The sequence below is a fragment of the Toxotes jaculatrix genome, chromosome 8 (genome assembly GCF_017976425.1).
Source record: "Toxotes jaculatrix isolate fToxJac2 chromosome 8, fToxJac2.pri, whole genome shotgun sequence".
NCBI classification, from domain to species: domain Eukaryota; kingdom Metazoa; phylum Chordata; class Actinopteri; family Toxotidae; genus Toxotes; species Toxotes jaculatrix.
Window position 1 is genome coordinate 10,023,004 of NC_054401.1, and position 15,328 is coordinate 10,038,331.

General features: G+C 39.4%; 3 protein-coding genes across 4 annotated transcripts in view; 1 reads left to right on the forward strand and 2 right to left on the reverse strand.

Annotated features, from left to right (window-relative positions):
- The first annotated feature begins 216 nt into the window (after positions 1-216).
- On the forward strand, positions 217-6,788 carry si:dkey-26c10.5 (uncharacterized protein LOC563797 homolog). 2 transcript variants are annotated; one of them, XM_041044305.1, is made up of 7 exons: positions 217-526; positions 809-913; positions 4,798-4,902; positions 5,204-5,332; positions 5,824-5,975; positions 6,090-6,187; positions 6,278-6,788. In XM_041044305.1, exons 1-7 carry the CDS (start codon positions 442-444, stop codon positions 6,402-6,404), a joined length of 801 nt encoding a protein of 266 aa, XP_040900239.1. In that variant the 5' UTR covers positions 217-441; the 3' UTR covers positions 6,405-6,788. The 2 variants fall into 2 exon arrangements, with proteins under 2 accessions (XP_040900239.1, XP_040900240.1); XM_041044306.1 differs by lacking the exons at positions 217-526; positions 809-913 and adding an exon at positions 4,523-4,710.
- Positions 6,789-6,883: 95 nt separating this feature from the next.
- trpv6 (transient receptor potential cation channel, subfamily V, member 6) lies at positions 6,884-13,290 on the reverse strand. Its single transcript, XM_041044186.1, has 17 exons — positions 13,202-13,290; positions 12,859-13,020; positions 12,641-12,738; positions 12,421-12,543; positions 11,818-11,958; positions 11,461-11,559; positions 11,137-11,312; positions 10,881-11,027; positions 10,676-10,755; positions 10,452-10,587; positions 9,759-9,845; positions 9,583-9,659; positions 9,325-9,490; positions 9,099-9,165; positions 8,700-8,968; positions 8,471-8,577; positions 6,884-7,355 (listed from the first exon to the last, which is right to left on the reverse strand). The coding sequence occupies exons 2-17, from the start codon at positions 12,987-12,989 to the stop codon at positions 7,061-7,063; spliced, it is 2,199 nt and encodes a 732-aa protein (XP_040900120.1). The 5' UTR covers positions 12,990-13,020; positions 13,202-13,290; the 3' UTR covers positions 6,884-7,060.
- Positions 13,291-14,210: 920 nt separating this feature from the next.
- ephb6 (eph receptor B6) overlaps positions 14,211-15,328 on the reverse strand; it is a 36,311-nt gene continuing 35,193 nt past the window's right edge. The window contains exon 19 of the transcript XR_005894386.1: positions 14,211-14,222. The gene's annotated coding sequence lies outside the window, so the exon portion shown is untranslated. The remainder of the gene's footprint in view (positions 14,223-15,328) is intronic.

Sequence of the window (15,328 nt, forward strand, 5' to 3'; positions counted from 1 at the left end):
AAATTTAAATTAAAAAATTAAATCAAAACCTCAAAACTCATTAGTTTTGTGCATAGAATATATTTATATTTATCTTTTTATATATTTGACCCTTTTCAGAGTTTACCACATGATCTTCATACAAGAGATGCCTGAAGTGCGTGGTTAAGCAACGTGTGCATACAAGCACCTTCCCCCAGAACCACTTGTCCACTTTATAGATGTGTTTTAGAGGAAGAACATAGACAGTGGAGAAATCCTTATGGGGAAGTGTTCTGTCTTCACCAAGTTTTATTTTTTTCCAATGAAAAAGTTAGTTTTGCTACATTAGTCTTGCAACCGGTATTTCAACTGCAGTGTCTGCACGAATAAAAGGTTATATAACCTCATTGTCAGTTGACTAGCCAGGTCTGTCAGACATCCCGGGAAAAACGAAAGTTAGAGAGACAGAAGCGAAGAGTCATGGAGATGAATAAGCTCAACGCAGAGAAGGAAAGCAAAGAAGACGAAGGGGCAAGTAAACCGATGCTGGAGGTCAAAACTGAAGGTACCAGACATTTAATTAATTCACTTGTTAATAAGGATCCAAGACACAAGCTGGTGTTGTAGGCTGGAAAATTAGGCATGTACCTGATTGGAATGTTGTTTGACAAAAATATTTCTATGTGACAAATTTTTCCAAAAAGTTTAATAAAACACTAAAAATGTACTATTAATGGAAAATTTGTTATTAGTTATTTTAGTTACTAGTACACTGAATATTTGGGTGAAAACTGCAGATGGTTTATGTCTCCTGTTGTAATATCTGTCTGTCTGTATTTTTGTCAAGCTTTAGAGGAAGCAGAACCAGACCCTTACTGCAGACTACAAAATCTACCTGAGGACGTCTATTCAGAAGCTTGTTTTGGTGACTCTCCAGTTAAAACTAAAGCAGGTACACTATTGTATAAAATGCATGTCATCTGTGTACTGTATAATTATTAAATACCAAAAGACGGTATGTTTCAGCATGCCTCATAGCATGCGTATGACTCTCTGTGGAAAAAAAAAATATGTTTTTTATAGGTCTTTCATATGACACAACATGAAAAACTGCATTTTATTCTTAAACTCCTTCATCATACACAAAAAAAAGTTACGAGGGCTTTGCATTTTGGTCTCCATGTTTCGGTATATTTGCTCCTGATCTTTCTGCTTCTCAGAAAAAAATGATTCAGACAAATAAAACAGAACAAAAAATAGAACAAAGCAGAAGCAAAGCTGTAACATTACATCAGAACCAAATTCTGGAAAAAGCATACGCCTAGAATATAATAATCGAACGAACTATAGACTTCTATGAAAAAAACTTTAATGATATGTTTAGATCTGTGTTTTGTCTTAAATAAACACAAAAGAGGGACACTTGGTAAAATTTCAGATATCTACCCCATCATTTTCAAAACATCAATGCTATTTCCACAAAGGCTCATTTTAAATTATTTTTAGAAAAAGAATAAAATGCTGAAAATATTAAAAATATATCATTAAAAAATCACCTTAATTAACTTTTATTTTAAAGTTATTTTTGAATTTCTTTTTAAGTCTTTGCATTTCTGTGATGCAACTGTTATAATTATACAGTCTATTGTATATTTGTAACATTGCATCAAAATAAAGTTAAAATATGTAGAGCTGCAGCTAACTCATTTTCTTACTGGTGAATCATCTGCCAATTGTTTTTTCAATTAATCTGTTAGTCATCTGGTCTCTATAATGTCTGACAATAGTGAAAAATGCACATCACAACTTCCTAGAGCCTGAGATGACATATTTTAATAGCCTGTTTTGACAGTCAGGATACTTTCACAGGGGACTTAGAAAAAGTGTTGCTCAGTCAATGACTCAAGCAATGAATTATTTACTAATTTTGCTGACAATTTTCTGCCATTTGATAATTAATTACTTCAGCTCCAGTAGCAAGTAACATTCTTTGTGTTAACCAACATGAGAGCTCCATCCTTGCTTATAGTTGACTTAAACTTGAAGATTTTACTGTGAATGAGGTCAAAATATAATACAATTTAACATAGTTTACATCATTAATTTGTATAAATGGGGAGTAAAAATATACTTTTAAATTACGCTAAAATTAACAAGCAATTCATAAGGACAAAAACATTTAGGCTGTAAAAAGCAATAGGCCTAGATAATAGCATGGTTTCCTGGGACTCTTGAATATAACAGAGTCATCATTGATGTTATTCTTATTAGTATTGGTTCTGCTTTTCCTCCCATGACAGATGAAAATATCAGCTACCAATGTGTTCTCAGTAGCAATAACAATACTTGTTGCACTAGGCACAGTTTTACATTAGTGTGAATACAGCTTTGCAAAAGTAATTAACACAATTCACTGTTTTCCTAAAATATAAATATTTATTTAAAATGATTTGTTAGGCTTAGGCAGGCACAAATCTGTTTATCATGTTTTGTTAGTACGTACTGACCTAATTTATCTTGCACCTGATGAACTCCTCCTAAACCTTCACACCATAACTATATTGATCGCTTTTATAAACTGTTTTTACGTGCTGTCTTAATGTCTGTAGATTCTGACACATCCACTAGTCTTTATGTCTTTAGTTTTGTTACATTGCACCGATTTAAAAAAAAAAAAAAGAAGAAGAAGAAGAAGAAAGAAGACAATGACATGGTGAAATCATAGACCGTATAAGACATGGACGTAGCACCCGTGACGTCACCGATTCGTTTCGGGGAGTCGGTTTTGTAACCAAACCATGGGCATTTGAGCTGCGCCATCTTGGATTTTAGTGTGAGTGTACTTTCCATATTTGGCAGAGAGGCGGTTACTCTACGGGTCAGCCGGGGTCAGCCGGCCGAGAGCCCGGCCACTTAGCTCGGAGCAACAGAGCTAGTCTAAGGCTAATCAGCTAGGCTAACAAGCTAATCGGCAGCTACATCCACCACACGACACCCCCCGAGTCCGACCCGACTAGCTCGACCCCGTGTAACCGCGACACATAGCATACGACAGAGATCATAATGTTGCTGCTGTGTTTTAAACATGACTGTTTCAGATAGAGAAGTTTTAGGTGGAGCTACATGGTTTGGTGGAGTTGTGGGGGGAAATTTATTTCTAGCCTATTATTTAACTGTGAAACAATCATTATTATTTCATATTGATAAAATATATTAAAACGTTAAAAACATTATTATTGTCATTATTATTAATGACAACAATAAATAATAATAATGATAATGACGATGATGATGATAATAATAATAATAATATATTCAAATCACCGCTGCCTCCACCCATTATCCATTTACAGTTACAGCGGTACACCGCCACTTACTGACGGAGCTGCTCTGTCCATGCAATGTCGAACTTTTTAAACAAAAATGAGACGAAATAAAATTGCAGCCTAGTATTCCCGCAATAAACGGACTCTGAGAGCACGGAACACACCGCAACAGCGTTCCAAATATTAGCTGCTCCGGTCCTCTATCTGTATCAGCAGCGACCATAAATCGGCAATGAAGTCATAAGCCAGCGGCTAAATATGCTAATACATGCTAATTAGTGCAAACATCCAGGTAAAATAGTGAGAAATGTACTTACCGAAAAAACTGCAACACAGACTCCTTCGATGATCGGTTAGTGCAGTCTACACTACAACAAGCCATACAGTCACAAAAACCTATCTGAACACTGGCAAACAAACACGGACACTGCAGCCCCTGTCAACCACTGGAGGTAGCCGGAGGCCTCTGGATGTAGCCGCCTAGCCCAGCCGATGCTTTAGCAAAGAGCGAGCCACCTTCCCAGCGGCAGCCGAGGAACTGCAGCTTTTTGAACGCGGAAGTGATCCTCACTGCTGAAACCTACAAGTGCCCCCTTGGGTGAAAAAGCACAACAGAATGTGCTACCAGCTGTCTTTAGTTTGCTTCCTTGACTTTTTGCATATTTTCTTATTTTTTACATATTAGCATATTTACATTTTTCCATGTTAATGACAATTAGGACATGATTTGTTTCACATCATGGCCATTTCTTTTAAAGAATGAAAAATATTTAGTTTATATTGTTGAGGTTCAAGTGGAAAGAGACTGATTGTCTAAAGTGTCTTGAGAAAGGTTTTGTCTGATTCCCTGTTGCTATATAAGCTTCTTCTCCTCAATCACATATTTACAGACAAATGTTTCAATTCTGCATCAATGACGAACCATATGTTATGTCTCTGAACTGTGTTTGACGCAAACACATGTCTGAAGTGATCTGATCTGAAATGGCCTCAGGGGGTGAAGCCTATCTGTTGTTTTGGAGGCCATCAGTATCTGCCTGTGTCTCTTTTACCCTCTCACACACTCATTTTTAAAGACAGCAACACAGAGAGATACAGTAAAAGTTGTGGGGAATTGAAGGACAAGTCTAGCACTGTTCTCCATGATTAATTTAGGAATCAGTGAAGGTCATGTTGCTATGGTGACGAGACAAGAGTGCAGGGGGTGGGAGGGGGGTTGTCTTAAAACTGCAGTGCTGCAGGCAGACGTGAGTTCACAGGACAAGAAGACGGAGCAAGAAAGGGCAAGCGAGCTTCCTCACAAATCCCAGGACATTCTTCTCCATGTATATAAAATTCTGTCGCAGTTATGGTGAAGATAAAAAAGATGAAACCAAGGAAAACTTATCATCCAAATTGTCGGTTGAACTGGAGGGGGAGAAAGGTGCTGCTGTTTTTTTAAGCCTCGATGGTGGTCGGTGTTGTGGTTATGGAAATATCTCACTAATGTGTTTGTTGTCTTCTTCCTCAGGCAAACAGACTGGGGGAAATGCACATCTGTACCGTGCTCTGTGTTTGTTCCTCACTGTAATCTGCCTGATCCTGCTGCTGGTCGTCATTGTCCTCAGTCTGAAACGTGAGTATCTGCAGCCATGGATCTGATTTAATGTCAGTGCTTTGAAAACAAAGAACTGCCGGGTGGATTATGTTTGCAACACCAAAGCAGATTATAAAAGGACCGTAGCTACTATTGGCAGTGCAGAATCAAAAGCATATGGAAAAGACAACATATGTCAGGATCGCTTTGCTTTTAATGTATTTTTTCTCATAACAGCAGATGAAACAGGAATACAACAAGTGTGGCCGATTACACTGCTGCAGCCTGTAGGCATTATTTGTTTCCCTCAAAGTCCCTCCCACTGTGCTCTGATTTCTAGTCCAAACTGGATCCAAAGTCTGCCCGGAAAGAGAGGAAACAACTGCAGTGGACAAGCAAAACCCTTCATTTGCAAAGCCCTGCGACTATGACCAATGCCAAGCCCAGTTCCCCTACCTTCAACCCCGTCGTGAGTATAATGCCAGGAGCAAAAATATGACGCAGAAAACCTTGTACAAGCCAAAGAAACATCTATATCAAAAACAGATGATTCCTTCTCATACATCATGTTTTAAGTGATAATTCTATTTTTAGAAATGTTTTTTCAAATAGAGGAAGTTAGCTCATGTGCTTGTTTTTAGAGAACTTGGAACATTTTGGTTAATTTGGGGGAAAAAAATCAGCTGAGTTTAATCAATTTTATTATTTCCTCTTGGACTTAATTCCTGATTACATAAGGACAAATGTATGTGCACAAACATATGAAAATACACAAAATATGGTCAAGAGTGCAAATACAAAGCAAAACGACAAGGAAAAACAAAGGTGACTGAAAGCTTTAAGTGTGCTTTGGAATGTTGGAGGACATCTAAACAGGAATGTAGTTCACATTAGCAGAGCGACCTTTTGTTTTTCTTGTTTTTTCAACATTTTCTGAACTGAATCTCTCTCTCCTTCCAGATATTGGCTGCCAGCAGTGTGCTGACGGGTGGCTGACGTTTGAACATTCGTGTTTTTACCTGTCCACCTTCAGGCTGAGTTGGGATCAGAGCCAGAGGAACTGCACCTCTAGAGGAGGATCTTTGGCTGTTATCACCAGCCAGAGAGTTCAGGTGGATCTGAAATCACTTAAACTCTTGGTCATACTCACATACTTCCCTGATGGTAATATGGTAATAATTTGCACAGTGTATTTGTCTAAATGCGAATGGTGCTCTCTCTGCTAGAATTTTCTGTCCAAGGAAGGGAACCTAAAATACTGGATTGGGCTGAGAAACAAAGCAAACAGATGGACCTGGGTCAACAACACCGTGCTGCAGGAGAGGTGATTCTTTTTTCCTTTTTAGTGTCTCGTCCCTTTTTCTTTTTCTGTGATCACAACATAATAGTCAATACAATTTTCTGTTGTTTGCAGTTACTGGGCCGAAAATCAGTCACCAGGGGATTGTGGGATCCTGAACAGTGAAAGCCCACCTGAGAAGAATTGGATCAAAGCGTCATGCGAAGCCCACACCTACTTCATCTGCCAGCTGCACCTCTGAGAGCATCATCCTTTTTAACAGAAAAATGAGCAAACCAATTCTGTATCAATAAGTATCAACTTGTCAATAACATTTCAAGTCATATATCCTTCCACTTTCCACTTCAATCAGTAGTATCCAGCAAAAAAAAGAGAATGAAGCTTTGTAGGTAATAGATTTTTATGTATTAAACCTGTGCATGTTTAGTCAGATTTTTTAAACTTATCTTTTCTAGCAGAATTGTGTCGCGTAATTTGGACTCTAATATGTCAATAATGATTCTTTTAAAGCCGTAAAAGCACTAAGCACGGAATGACACACTAATATACTGAATGATTTCATATACTACTGTTTGTCTTTCTCACAAATAGAGGGTTTATTCTCATAAAAATGGTCATGCATCTACATAGTAAGTTGAATGTCTATATTTCACTCTGTTTTAGCTTAGTATATATTACTGCTACACATTTTTTATATTGCTTATATATAAAAATAACACACTCTTTTCTATAGCATAATACTGCAGGAATAATTGCACTTTTGACTATATAGAGAAACCGAGATAGTGGAGTCCTCTTCTTGCAAGTTAGATCACTGAAGTCTACGAAGTATGGTCAGGACTGTGAGATGGTGGGAGGCCGCAGAAAACACACTTCAGGCTCAGGCAGAATCTCATTCTACACAAGTTTAATGTCCTGGTTGTCTATGGCTTGTTGTAGTGTAGACTGTTCTTGGTCCTCCTTCTCCATCTCCAAACCCAAAGCGCTGTGGCGAATCATCTGCCAGCCTGTCAGAGCCCTCCTGTTTTTAAACCCGGCTCTGTTTTTGGTTCTGAGGTTTGGGGTTCCTGAGCTCGTTTCCTTCATTATGTCAGTCTTCTCCGATGCCTCTGCTTCCTTTTCATCCTCCTTGGAGAAGGCTTTGATGTAACGTCGCATCTTTTGAAACATCAGGTCATTTCTATCCTCAACCCTACAAAGAGGATAGAGTAAACCAGGAGCAACAGGTGTGTCAAGATAAACGGTCTTACACTGAAAACTGTTATCTACAGGTATTTGATCTATTTGGAGATGAAATGTCATTTAATTGTTGGTGAACCCACAGCTTTCCTCATCAAACACCCTCTTTGTTTAAAGGAATAGTCCATCATTTTGGGAAATATACTTTATTTTTGTATAGAGACATGTTTGCCCACTGACCACAAACCTAAGTGGTCTTTAATGCCCTGCAACTGCAAGTCATGTTGTGCTGTGAGTAAGAAGCACAACTCTCACTCTCTTACTGATACTGTGCTATTATTATCACCCCTACCACACCGACAGACTACAGCAACTTAGAAATAGTTCCACAGAAAATTTGGAGAAAAAGAAAAAGAATGCTGGAAGACAACATACCATTCTTGCGTCATTTACAGTAACAAGGCTACTACAGCCAGCAGCTAGTTAGCTCAGCTTAGCATAAAGACTGTAAACATGGGGGGAACAGCTAGCCTGGCTCTGCCTAAAAGTAACACAATCCCTACCAGCTTCTGAAGTTCATTGATGAACCTGTTATACATTGGTTGTTTAGTCTGTACAAAAACCAAAGTGTAAAAACGACATGTTTGAAGTGGCACCAGTAAATATTTTGTTACCTTTGGTCAGATCCCAGCTAGCTGTTTCCCCCTATTTCCAGTCTTTATTGTAAGCTAAGCTACTTGGCTCCAAAGACAGTGAATTAGTACATTTCCCAAAATGTCTGAGTTAAATTTGTTGTAGTCTGTACGTGGAGGTGATAATAATAGTAGCAGCAAGAAAGTAAGAGTTGTGCTTCTTACTCACACTCACAGCACAACATGACTTGTGGCTGCGGTGCATTAAAGGCTCCTTAGGCTTGGTCAGTGGATAAACTTGCCTACCCATGTGATTATTTTTAGTGAAAATAGTAAGCCTAAAAAAGGTTTTACTCTATGTCGCCACACTTCATATGATGTCAGCTTTGTTATGCATGTTTCTATGTCAGAATGTTGTTGTTTTGTTGTTGTCGTTTTGCACATTGTTTCACTTTAAGCCAGTGTTTCTGTTCCTGCCACTGCAGTACACTCTTACCTGAGATACCAGCGCTCCTTCAGGCCGTAGTTTAGCCCACACACCCCAAGCCGAGGCCACAGGCAGCGTGGCAGCCTCCTCTCCAGCATCAAAGTTGTGGCCACCACCTGCAGATCATTATAGCTCTTACTATTACACAGCAATGCACAGGGACACGACAAGGTGTTTCTATTCATTTGTGCCTTTAGATGTATTGTTTGCATATCTTCAGCCCATATGTGTGTGTCACCTGAGTTCGCCAGAGCTCATCTCTCTCCTGGGCCACCCTCCAGTGTGTGTCGCTCATCATGGCTATCAGTAGATTTAGCAGCAAGGTGCAGGAGACCACAGAGAAGGCAAAGTGTAACACATGAACGATGGGGGGTGTAATGATGGTATGGTCCACAGGCAGATCTATGAGGCCAATACTGAGCTCAAACTGGGAGAAGAGAGTGATGGGGAAGGAGCGATATGAAGGGATGGCATCAGCCACCTGGGTCATATACACCATCCACAGGGCTGAGAAGGAAAATAAAAGAAAAAGACACGATCTATGTTGCTGAAAAGTCTTATTTCAACAAACTTCTTTTCTTAGAAGCTTTGTAAGAATTAAAGGTTTGTTTGTTCCTGTCTCATAGAACATACTCACAGGTGGAAAAGCCAATGAGCACAATGACAGTCAGCCACATAAATCTTGTCAGGTCTCCAAATATAATCTAGAGGGAAATGAGACATGAGATGTAGTTCAGTGTAAAAACACAAATAGTTGAACCTCAAAAGGTGGTACAGGTGCATATGGAACAAGCTTCTATTTCTGCATTAGTCATGAGCTCCAGCAGCATGTATCACTCTGACCACACTGAGTTGTATCCTACCTTCTGTATCATGATGACAAAAGGACCGAGCATTTCAAAACCTCGGGCGAAGAACATGACGTTGCACCAGCCCAGAACTAAGCACACTGCCATCACCTCAGTCTCTGCCTGCACCTCGCTGACTCTGAACACACACAGCAGCACTACCAAGCAGGCGTAGCTGATACTGGTCAGAACAACACAAACAGCAGCAGAAAGGTTGGAAGGTATATCAGAAAAGTGTGCTTTGTTTTACTCCTCAGAAGTGTTTGTACTTACAGGATGACATGGAAGGGGCCTCCCAGTGCTGTCTGGCCGAAGTAGCGCTTTGCTCCCACTCTCAGTATATCAGGAATCTGTCGGAAGAGAAGGATACAGCAGGATGTGTGTTTGTGCAATACACAGTAATAAAGCATACATTATGTATGAAAATTAAGTATGTTTCATAAATTCACCTCCAGCAACAGGATGGCAAAAGCTCCCAGGACGCTGATGATTTCTCCTGTCAGCCGCAGGTTGTCTTCATATGTCACATAACTCTCCTGAGACATGGGAAGAGGAAATAGAGTTTAATATTTAAAGCACTTTTTTAGTATTAGGCTGCATGTCACATGCACAATACAAATAGTAAGATCCATACAGGTTACAGCTCCTGGTTTTCGTTCTTGGTTTTGGATTGTCTTTCTCACAAGGACGTGATATTTATTTAAAAGTAGAACTATTTACTAATTTTTGGGAAAATATCTCACAAGGTCAAATGGTAGATGAAATACAGAGCACATTTATTTAAGTAAAAGTTGCGATACCACTTCATAAAAATTAAAATTCTTGTTAACATGTGCAAGTGCTGTAATATTATCAGAATATTATCATCAAAATGTCTTAACATTTGAATTAATTGTATATAGTTGTGATATATGAGATACTTACAAAATCTGAATCTCTGAAGTGACAACAAGTAACAACAGCAACTACAGCTGTGAAATAAATATAGTGGAGCTAACGTGTAAAATCCCTAAAGTTGTGCTTAAGTGCAGTTCAAGTGCAGTTGAGGTTTGTTCATGGTCCTGCTTATGTATGGTAACACACTATAGTTTTATGTGGTCACACTGAAATAAAAATAAGTCATGTCATTAACTCCAACACACATTGAGTGTTTTCTGGATCCGGACGGTTTTCTCCATGTCTGACTGTGTGTAGTTCTCCGGAGCGTCCTTCAGGGGGCGATATACACAACACAGTGTGAAAATCACGATGTACAGCAGATACAGAAACAGCAGCAGCCTGACACAAGACAGAGAGAGAAAACATTGTAAAACAAGGCTTAGTGCAGTTCACATACTCGACTTCAGAGACTTACATCAAACTTTACCTGAAGTAATGTTTTCCGTACAGGTTCCACTTCAGACTGACTAGCTGCCTCACAGGGGTAACCTCCAGTATGCTCCTCGCCTGGAGAAGAGAAAGAATGTCTTATTTTCTTCTCAGAGGCAGATCAAAACAATTTCTCACAAATTAGCCTATGATTTCTCCTCAGTACTGTAAATTGTGGTAGATATTGGTAGATTGTGTAGTACCTCTCTCTGGTGGCTGCTCACAATAAGCTCCAGCACTGACATATTGTCGGCCCATGAATCAATCTCCGTCAGTTCATACAGGTTAGAGGTCAAGGGGCCCAGACTCCACTGGACTATACGTCTTTTATTAACCAGGTGCTGAAATGCCTGAGAGAGACAGAGGGAATCACAGCAGTGAAGAGAGGATTAGCGAAATAATCTGCTCCACCTTTCATGTTGGGTTTTCACCCTGTGAGCCCTCCCGGGTTTCACTCACCACTATGTTTCCCTCTTTGGCAGCCAGTTTAAAAGGTGTAAGGCCTCGGTAGTTGGGCACCATGTCGAGTGGCACTGAGTGGTCCAGCTCTGCATCGCGTGCCATAATCAGGTCAATGGCCTGGCACGCAATCAACTTGTTGGGCTGCAGAACCAAAATGTGAAGCACTGTGTTGCCTAGGGAGAAGACAAGGAGGAAAAACAAGAGTGTGTAGACAGAAGAGAGGAGGTACAAGAAGAGAAAGCAAAGATATCAATAATTTAAAAAACAGACAGGTACAAAGATATTAAATAATACCCTACTCCAAGAGGCAACATTTCATACCTCGGTAATCCTGGACCCTGGTGCTGGCCCCTGCGTTGATTACCATGGAGATAATGTCCTCATTCCCAGCACACGCAGCAAAAGACAGGATGTGCTCACCTGTTAACCAAATGCACATTTTCAAACACCATCTGTTTTGTGTCACTTAGCACACAAACATACATTTATTTGGGAAATGCTTTGCTCCATTCAATTTACCTTTTTTTTGCATGTACACATTCATTAGGAGCATTTTGAGCTAAGGGACACATCTGTGGATGGCAACCTGATGGTCAGTCCATCCTTGCCACGAATGATTGACCCACTCAACTACCTGAGTATAGCCCCTTCATACATGGCTGACTCATTCTAACATACCGTGGTAAATGAGTCCTCCTATCCTCTTCCTGAAGTACAAGCCGGTGACTCGAGGGGTAACCACATCGCCACCTCTACTAATGAGGTGATGGACCAGATTGGTGTTTTGATTCGCCACAGCAATGTGGAGAGGAGTAACACCTGAGACAGAGCAGAGATGGACAGTGTACATCAGCCCACTGTGAATTAACTGTTTATCGTTGCATCATTTTTGCCTGCTGTGTAACACTTACATTAAACCGATGTGTGTTTTGCTGTTTCTTATGATCAAAAATGGCTTATTTTGCTCAGCTATATCCAGTATTTTCATCCAATGTGATTCAGAGGAGCAAAAACATGTAGTACATCCATGTAGCTCATAAGAGATCTTGATTAATGACAATATACAAAAACACTAGGGAGTGAATGGGTTAAACTGGCCTCGGCCCTTGTTTTTTTTTTTTTTTTTATCTCAACCTGTCTATTCTACTCTACTTTATTTTTTTTAACCACAGACCATAACGTTGGTAACTTTACTTGCGTACCGGCAAAACAAAATTTCAGCAATATGATTAGCTATGTGTTTGTGCTCGTGCCTATGTCTGTGACTTTACAGTCTTCAACCTTGGAAAAGCTCTGAGGTCATGGGCTCGTTGATGAGTTCGGGAGCTCCGTCCATCAGAGCCACAGCAGCCTCCAGGTTGTCATTCATCGCGGCAATGTGAAGCGCTGTCTCCCCAAGAGCACCTGAATGAGAAGATTACAGCTTCATAAACGTACAACTGACTCAGTGCTACACTGAAATATGAACACAGTGAAGTTTGAATTCACAGTTCAGCCTCACCTCTCTCAAAGATATTAGTGGATGCAAAGCTTAGCAGTTTCTTGATGCAGCCTACGCTGTTCGTTTTAGATGCATAGAAGAGAGGAATGTCATTTATGCTGTAGGAAGAAAGACAGAAGCAAAACACCATTTTAACAGGCTTTACACCTACATGTCATTGATTATGACACAATCTACTTTATCTTTGAAATGAGTTTCTTTGAAAGTGAGTTTCTCACTATTTGGTGTGGAGCAAAAATGTCTCATCCAACATCTCGTTCCATCCTTTCTTGTTTTGAAAGCGAAACCTCAGCTGGCTCCACCAATGGTTGAGCTCGCTAGGAGCAGATCTGGCCAGAGACGGAGACATTGGCACCTGATGTTTGACTCGAATAAACAAACTGTGGATGAGAAAACAAAATTCTACATTTAATCATAGAAGAGTTTACACCAGCAGGCAGGAATTACCTCATCATTTTAGTGTGGAAAATTTTTTTTGGTATGTTTTTTTTAAATGTATATTCTTTTCAAGATAAAATACAAAAAAACAAATGAATAAAAACAAAAGTTCCTTAGTCTTACCCTTAAACAACGAAAGTGCTGCTCCTCAACGTCTGGTGATACTCAGTCATAACACTGTCAAAATTAGAAGCAACACCTATAAAATGTCCCTGAGGAGAAGTGAAATCCCTGTGACATGACCATTATATAAGACCCAGCCATGAGGGAGGAGACATGTGGAAGGATTGAGAATGAATGGGTGGAGAAGGAGGGTGAGTGAACAACAGACAGGTAAGACAGAGAGAGTGAGGGCATAATGAGCAGGTAGACTTTCACCGCAGATCCCACAGGGAAAGTTACGCTTTAAGATTCAACTCACCGTTTGACCAGGAACTCCTTTATCATGCTGATCTGAAATTGCTGGCTTGATTCTGTCACCTTAAAAGTGAAGTGACAATGGTCCAGTCCCTAATTCCAGTAGACCTCTGTTATGACCAGGCCTGTCTGCATTCCTCTAACTACCACCAAAACCTGCATGGCCACTATGAAAATTCTGCAACATCATGACAGTCAACACATTTCCATCATTGTTTCTAGTGAACTGCTGAGGAAACCTGTTTGGAAATTGCAAGCATGTATGTCTGAATGGTGGTTTGTAATTTAAACCAGATATTAAGGCCTGATAGTCCGTGATGCATTATTTTTGCATCTGGGATTATTTGCTGGAGTCAGTATGGAGATGATGTGTGATTTTTTTCAACATGTTGCATCTTGTACACACACAAATAGAAAACTAGTTCCATTCACGATGATTTAACTTGTTGAGCACCATTGATGTGTCAACAGGAATGATCACAAACATGGTAATTGCCACATCACAAAGACCATAATGATCATTTGGAGGCTGGAAACATCATGTCCAATGAGGGCATGTCACTTTCCTCTGAAGCTGGGAAACAAAGCTCATGGTTCGTTTTGTTTTGTGAAATTATTAATTATAATGATATACTTTTCATGCAAGGGAGTTAAAGTAACTGACTGACACAGAATCACAGATTTCATTTCCACAGATAAATTATTTGTAAACTGCTGAATCAGCTGCCTTTTACAATACTTCTGCTCATCCTAGTTGTAGTGCAAAGATATTTTGCTGCGCCACTTATAGGTCATGACTAACAGGCCGGTTTACCACAGGATAAACAGGGTTTAGGGAGACTCTATAGGAGGCCCTGGTAATGGTTGCAGATGGGGCACTCATTTAGTATTGTGGAGATAATAGCTGTTTACCAGACGGAGCGCACCATCTTTAAGTAGCGTCATAAAGACCAGTGGTTTCCAGTCTGTTAATGTCTTCATAAAGAAACAATAACACCATAAAAACATGATTTTGTGGTTTGCGTGTGCACTGTTTCTGAACATACATACCAGCATCTCTTTCACAACACTGTGCTAATATGTTTTGGGACACCACAGCAAACAGTTATTACAGACATCCCTCATACATTTATGACAGTCGACAGATGCTCTTATTCAGAGTGACTTCACACAACAGAGCTCAATGATCATTATTAAAACAAAGGCACCAGGTTTACTCATTGGACTGGTGTAATTTTAATAAATTTCACTACAGAGTCATCATTTATAACAACAGGCCTTAGCTGCTTTGTCTCTAAACTTGAATGATCTAAATGATCCTATTCTAATATTCTCAAACTGATGCATAGTTCAGCTAAAAGAAAAATCTTCTTCTTTCTTTTCCAGTCATTTTTCCCAGTTGGAAAAAAAAGTTGAAAAAATAGTTTAGTCAATTTACTTCACTCAGAAGAGCTGCAATAAAAATGTTGCATCAGCGACAATAATCCTATGGTATATAAATCACATGAAAGGGGCCATGAAAGTACATTTTACTGATGATACTTAAGTAGTTTTGTTTTTTTTATTGTAGCCTTACCACTACTACATTACTTAAGTGAGTAACAAAGTCAGAATACTTAGTTTTATAAAAGTATTTACATATGAAGTATAAAATATATATAGTTTAGTATTACTTATTCCTTAAATGTACTGCTGGCCAGCTTAATTCATTACATAAAGCATCAGCACATGTTTTATATGAAAAATCATCAAAATGAAGTTTTATATTTTAGCAAATGTTCTTAGTATCTTTCCACCATTGGATATTTCCTGTGTTCTGAGTATTTCTAAAAA

Coding starts and splice junctions, on each gene's coding strand:
- trpv6 (XM_041044186.1), bottom strand. CDS start 12,989: ATGTCTCCGTCTCTGGCCAGATCTGCTCCTAGCGAGCTCAACCATTGG. Junction 11,028..11,136: donor CCAAAGAGGGAAACATAGTG/GTGAGTGAAACC, acceptor TGTCTCTCTCAG/GCATTTCAGCACCTGGTTAA. Junction 9,491..9,582: donor GGCCCCTTCCATGTCATCCT/GTAAGTACAAAC, acceptor TGTTCTGACCAG/TATCAGCTACGCCTGCTTGG.
- si:dkey-26c10.5 (XM_041044305.1), top strand. CDS start 442: ATGGAGATGAATAAGCTCAACGCAGAGAAGGAAAGCAAAGAAGACGAA. Junction 914..4,797: donor TCCAGTTAAAACTAAAGCAG/GTACACTATTGT, acceptor CTTCTTCCTCAG/GCAAACAGACTGGGGGAAAT. Junction 6,188..6,277: donor AACACCGTGCTGCAGGAGAG/GTGATTCTTTTT, acceptor TGTTGTTTGCAG/TTACTGGGCCGAAAATCAGT.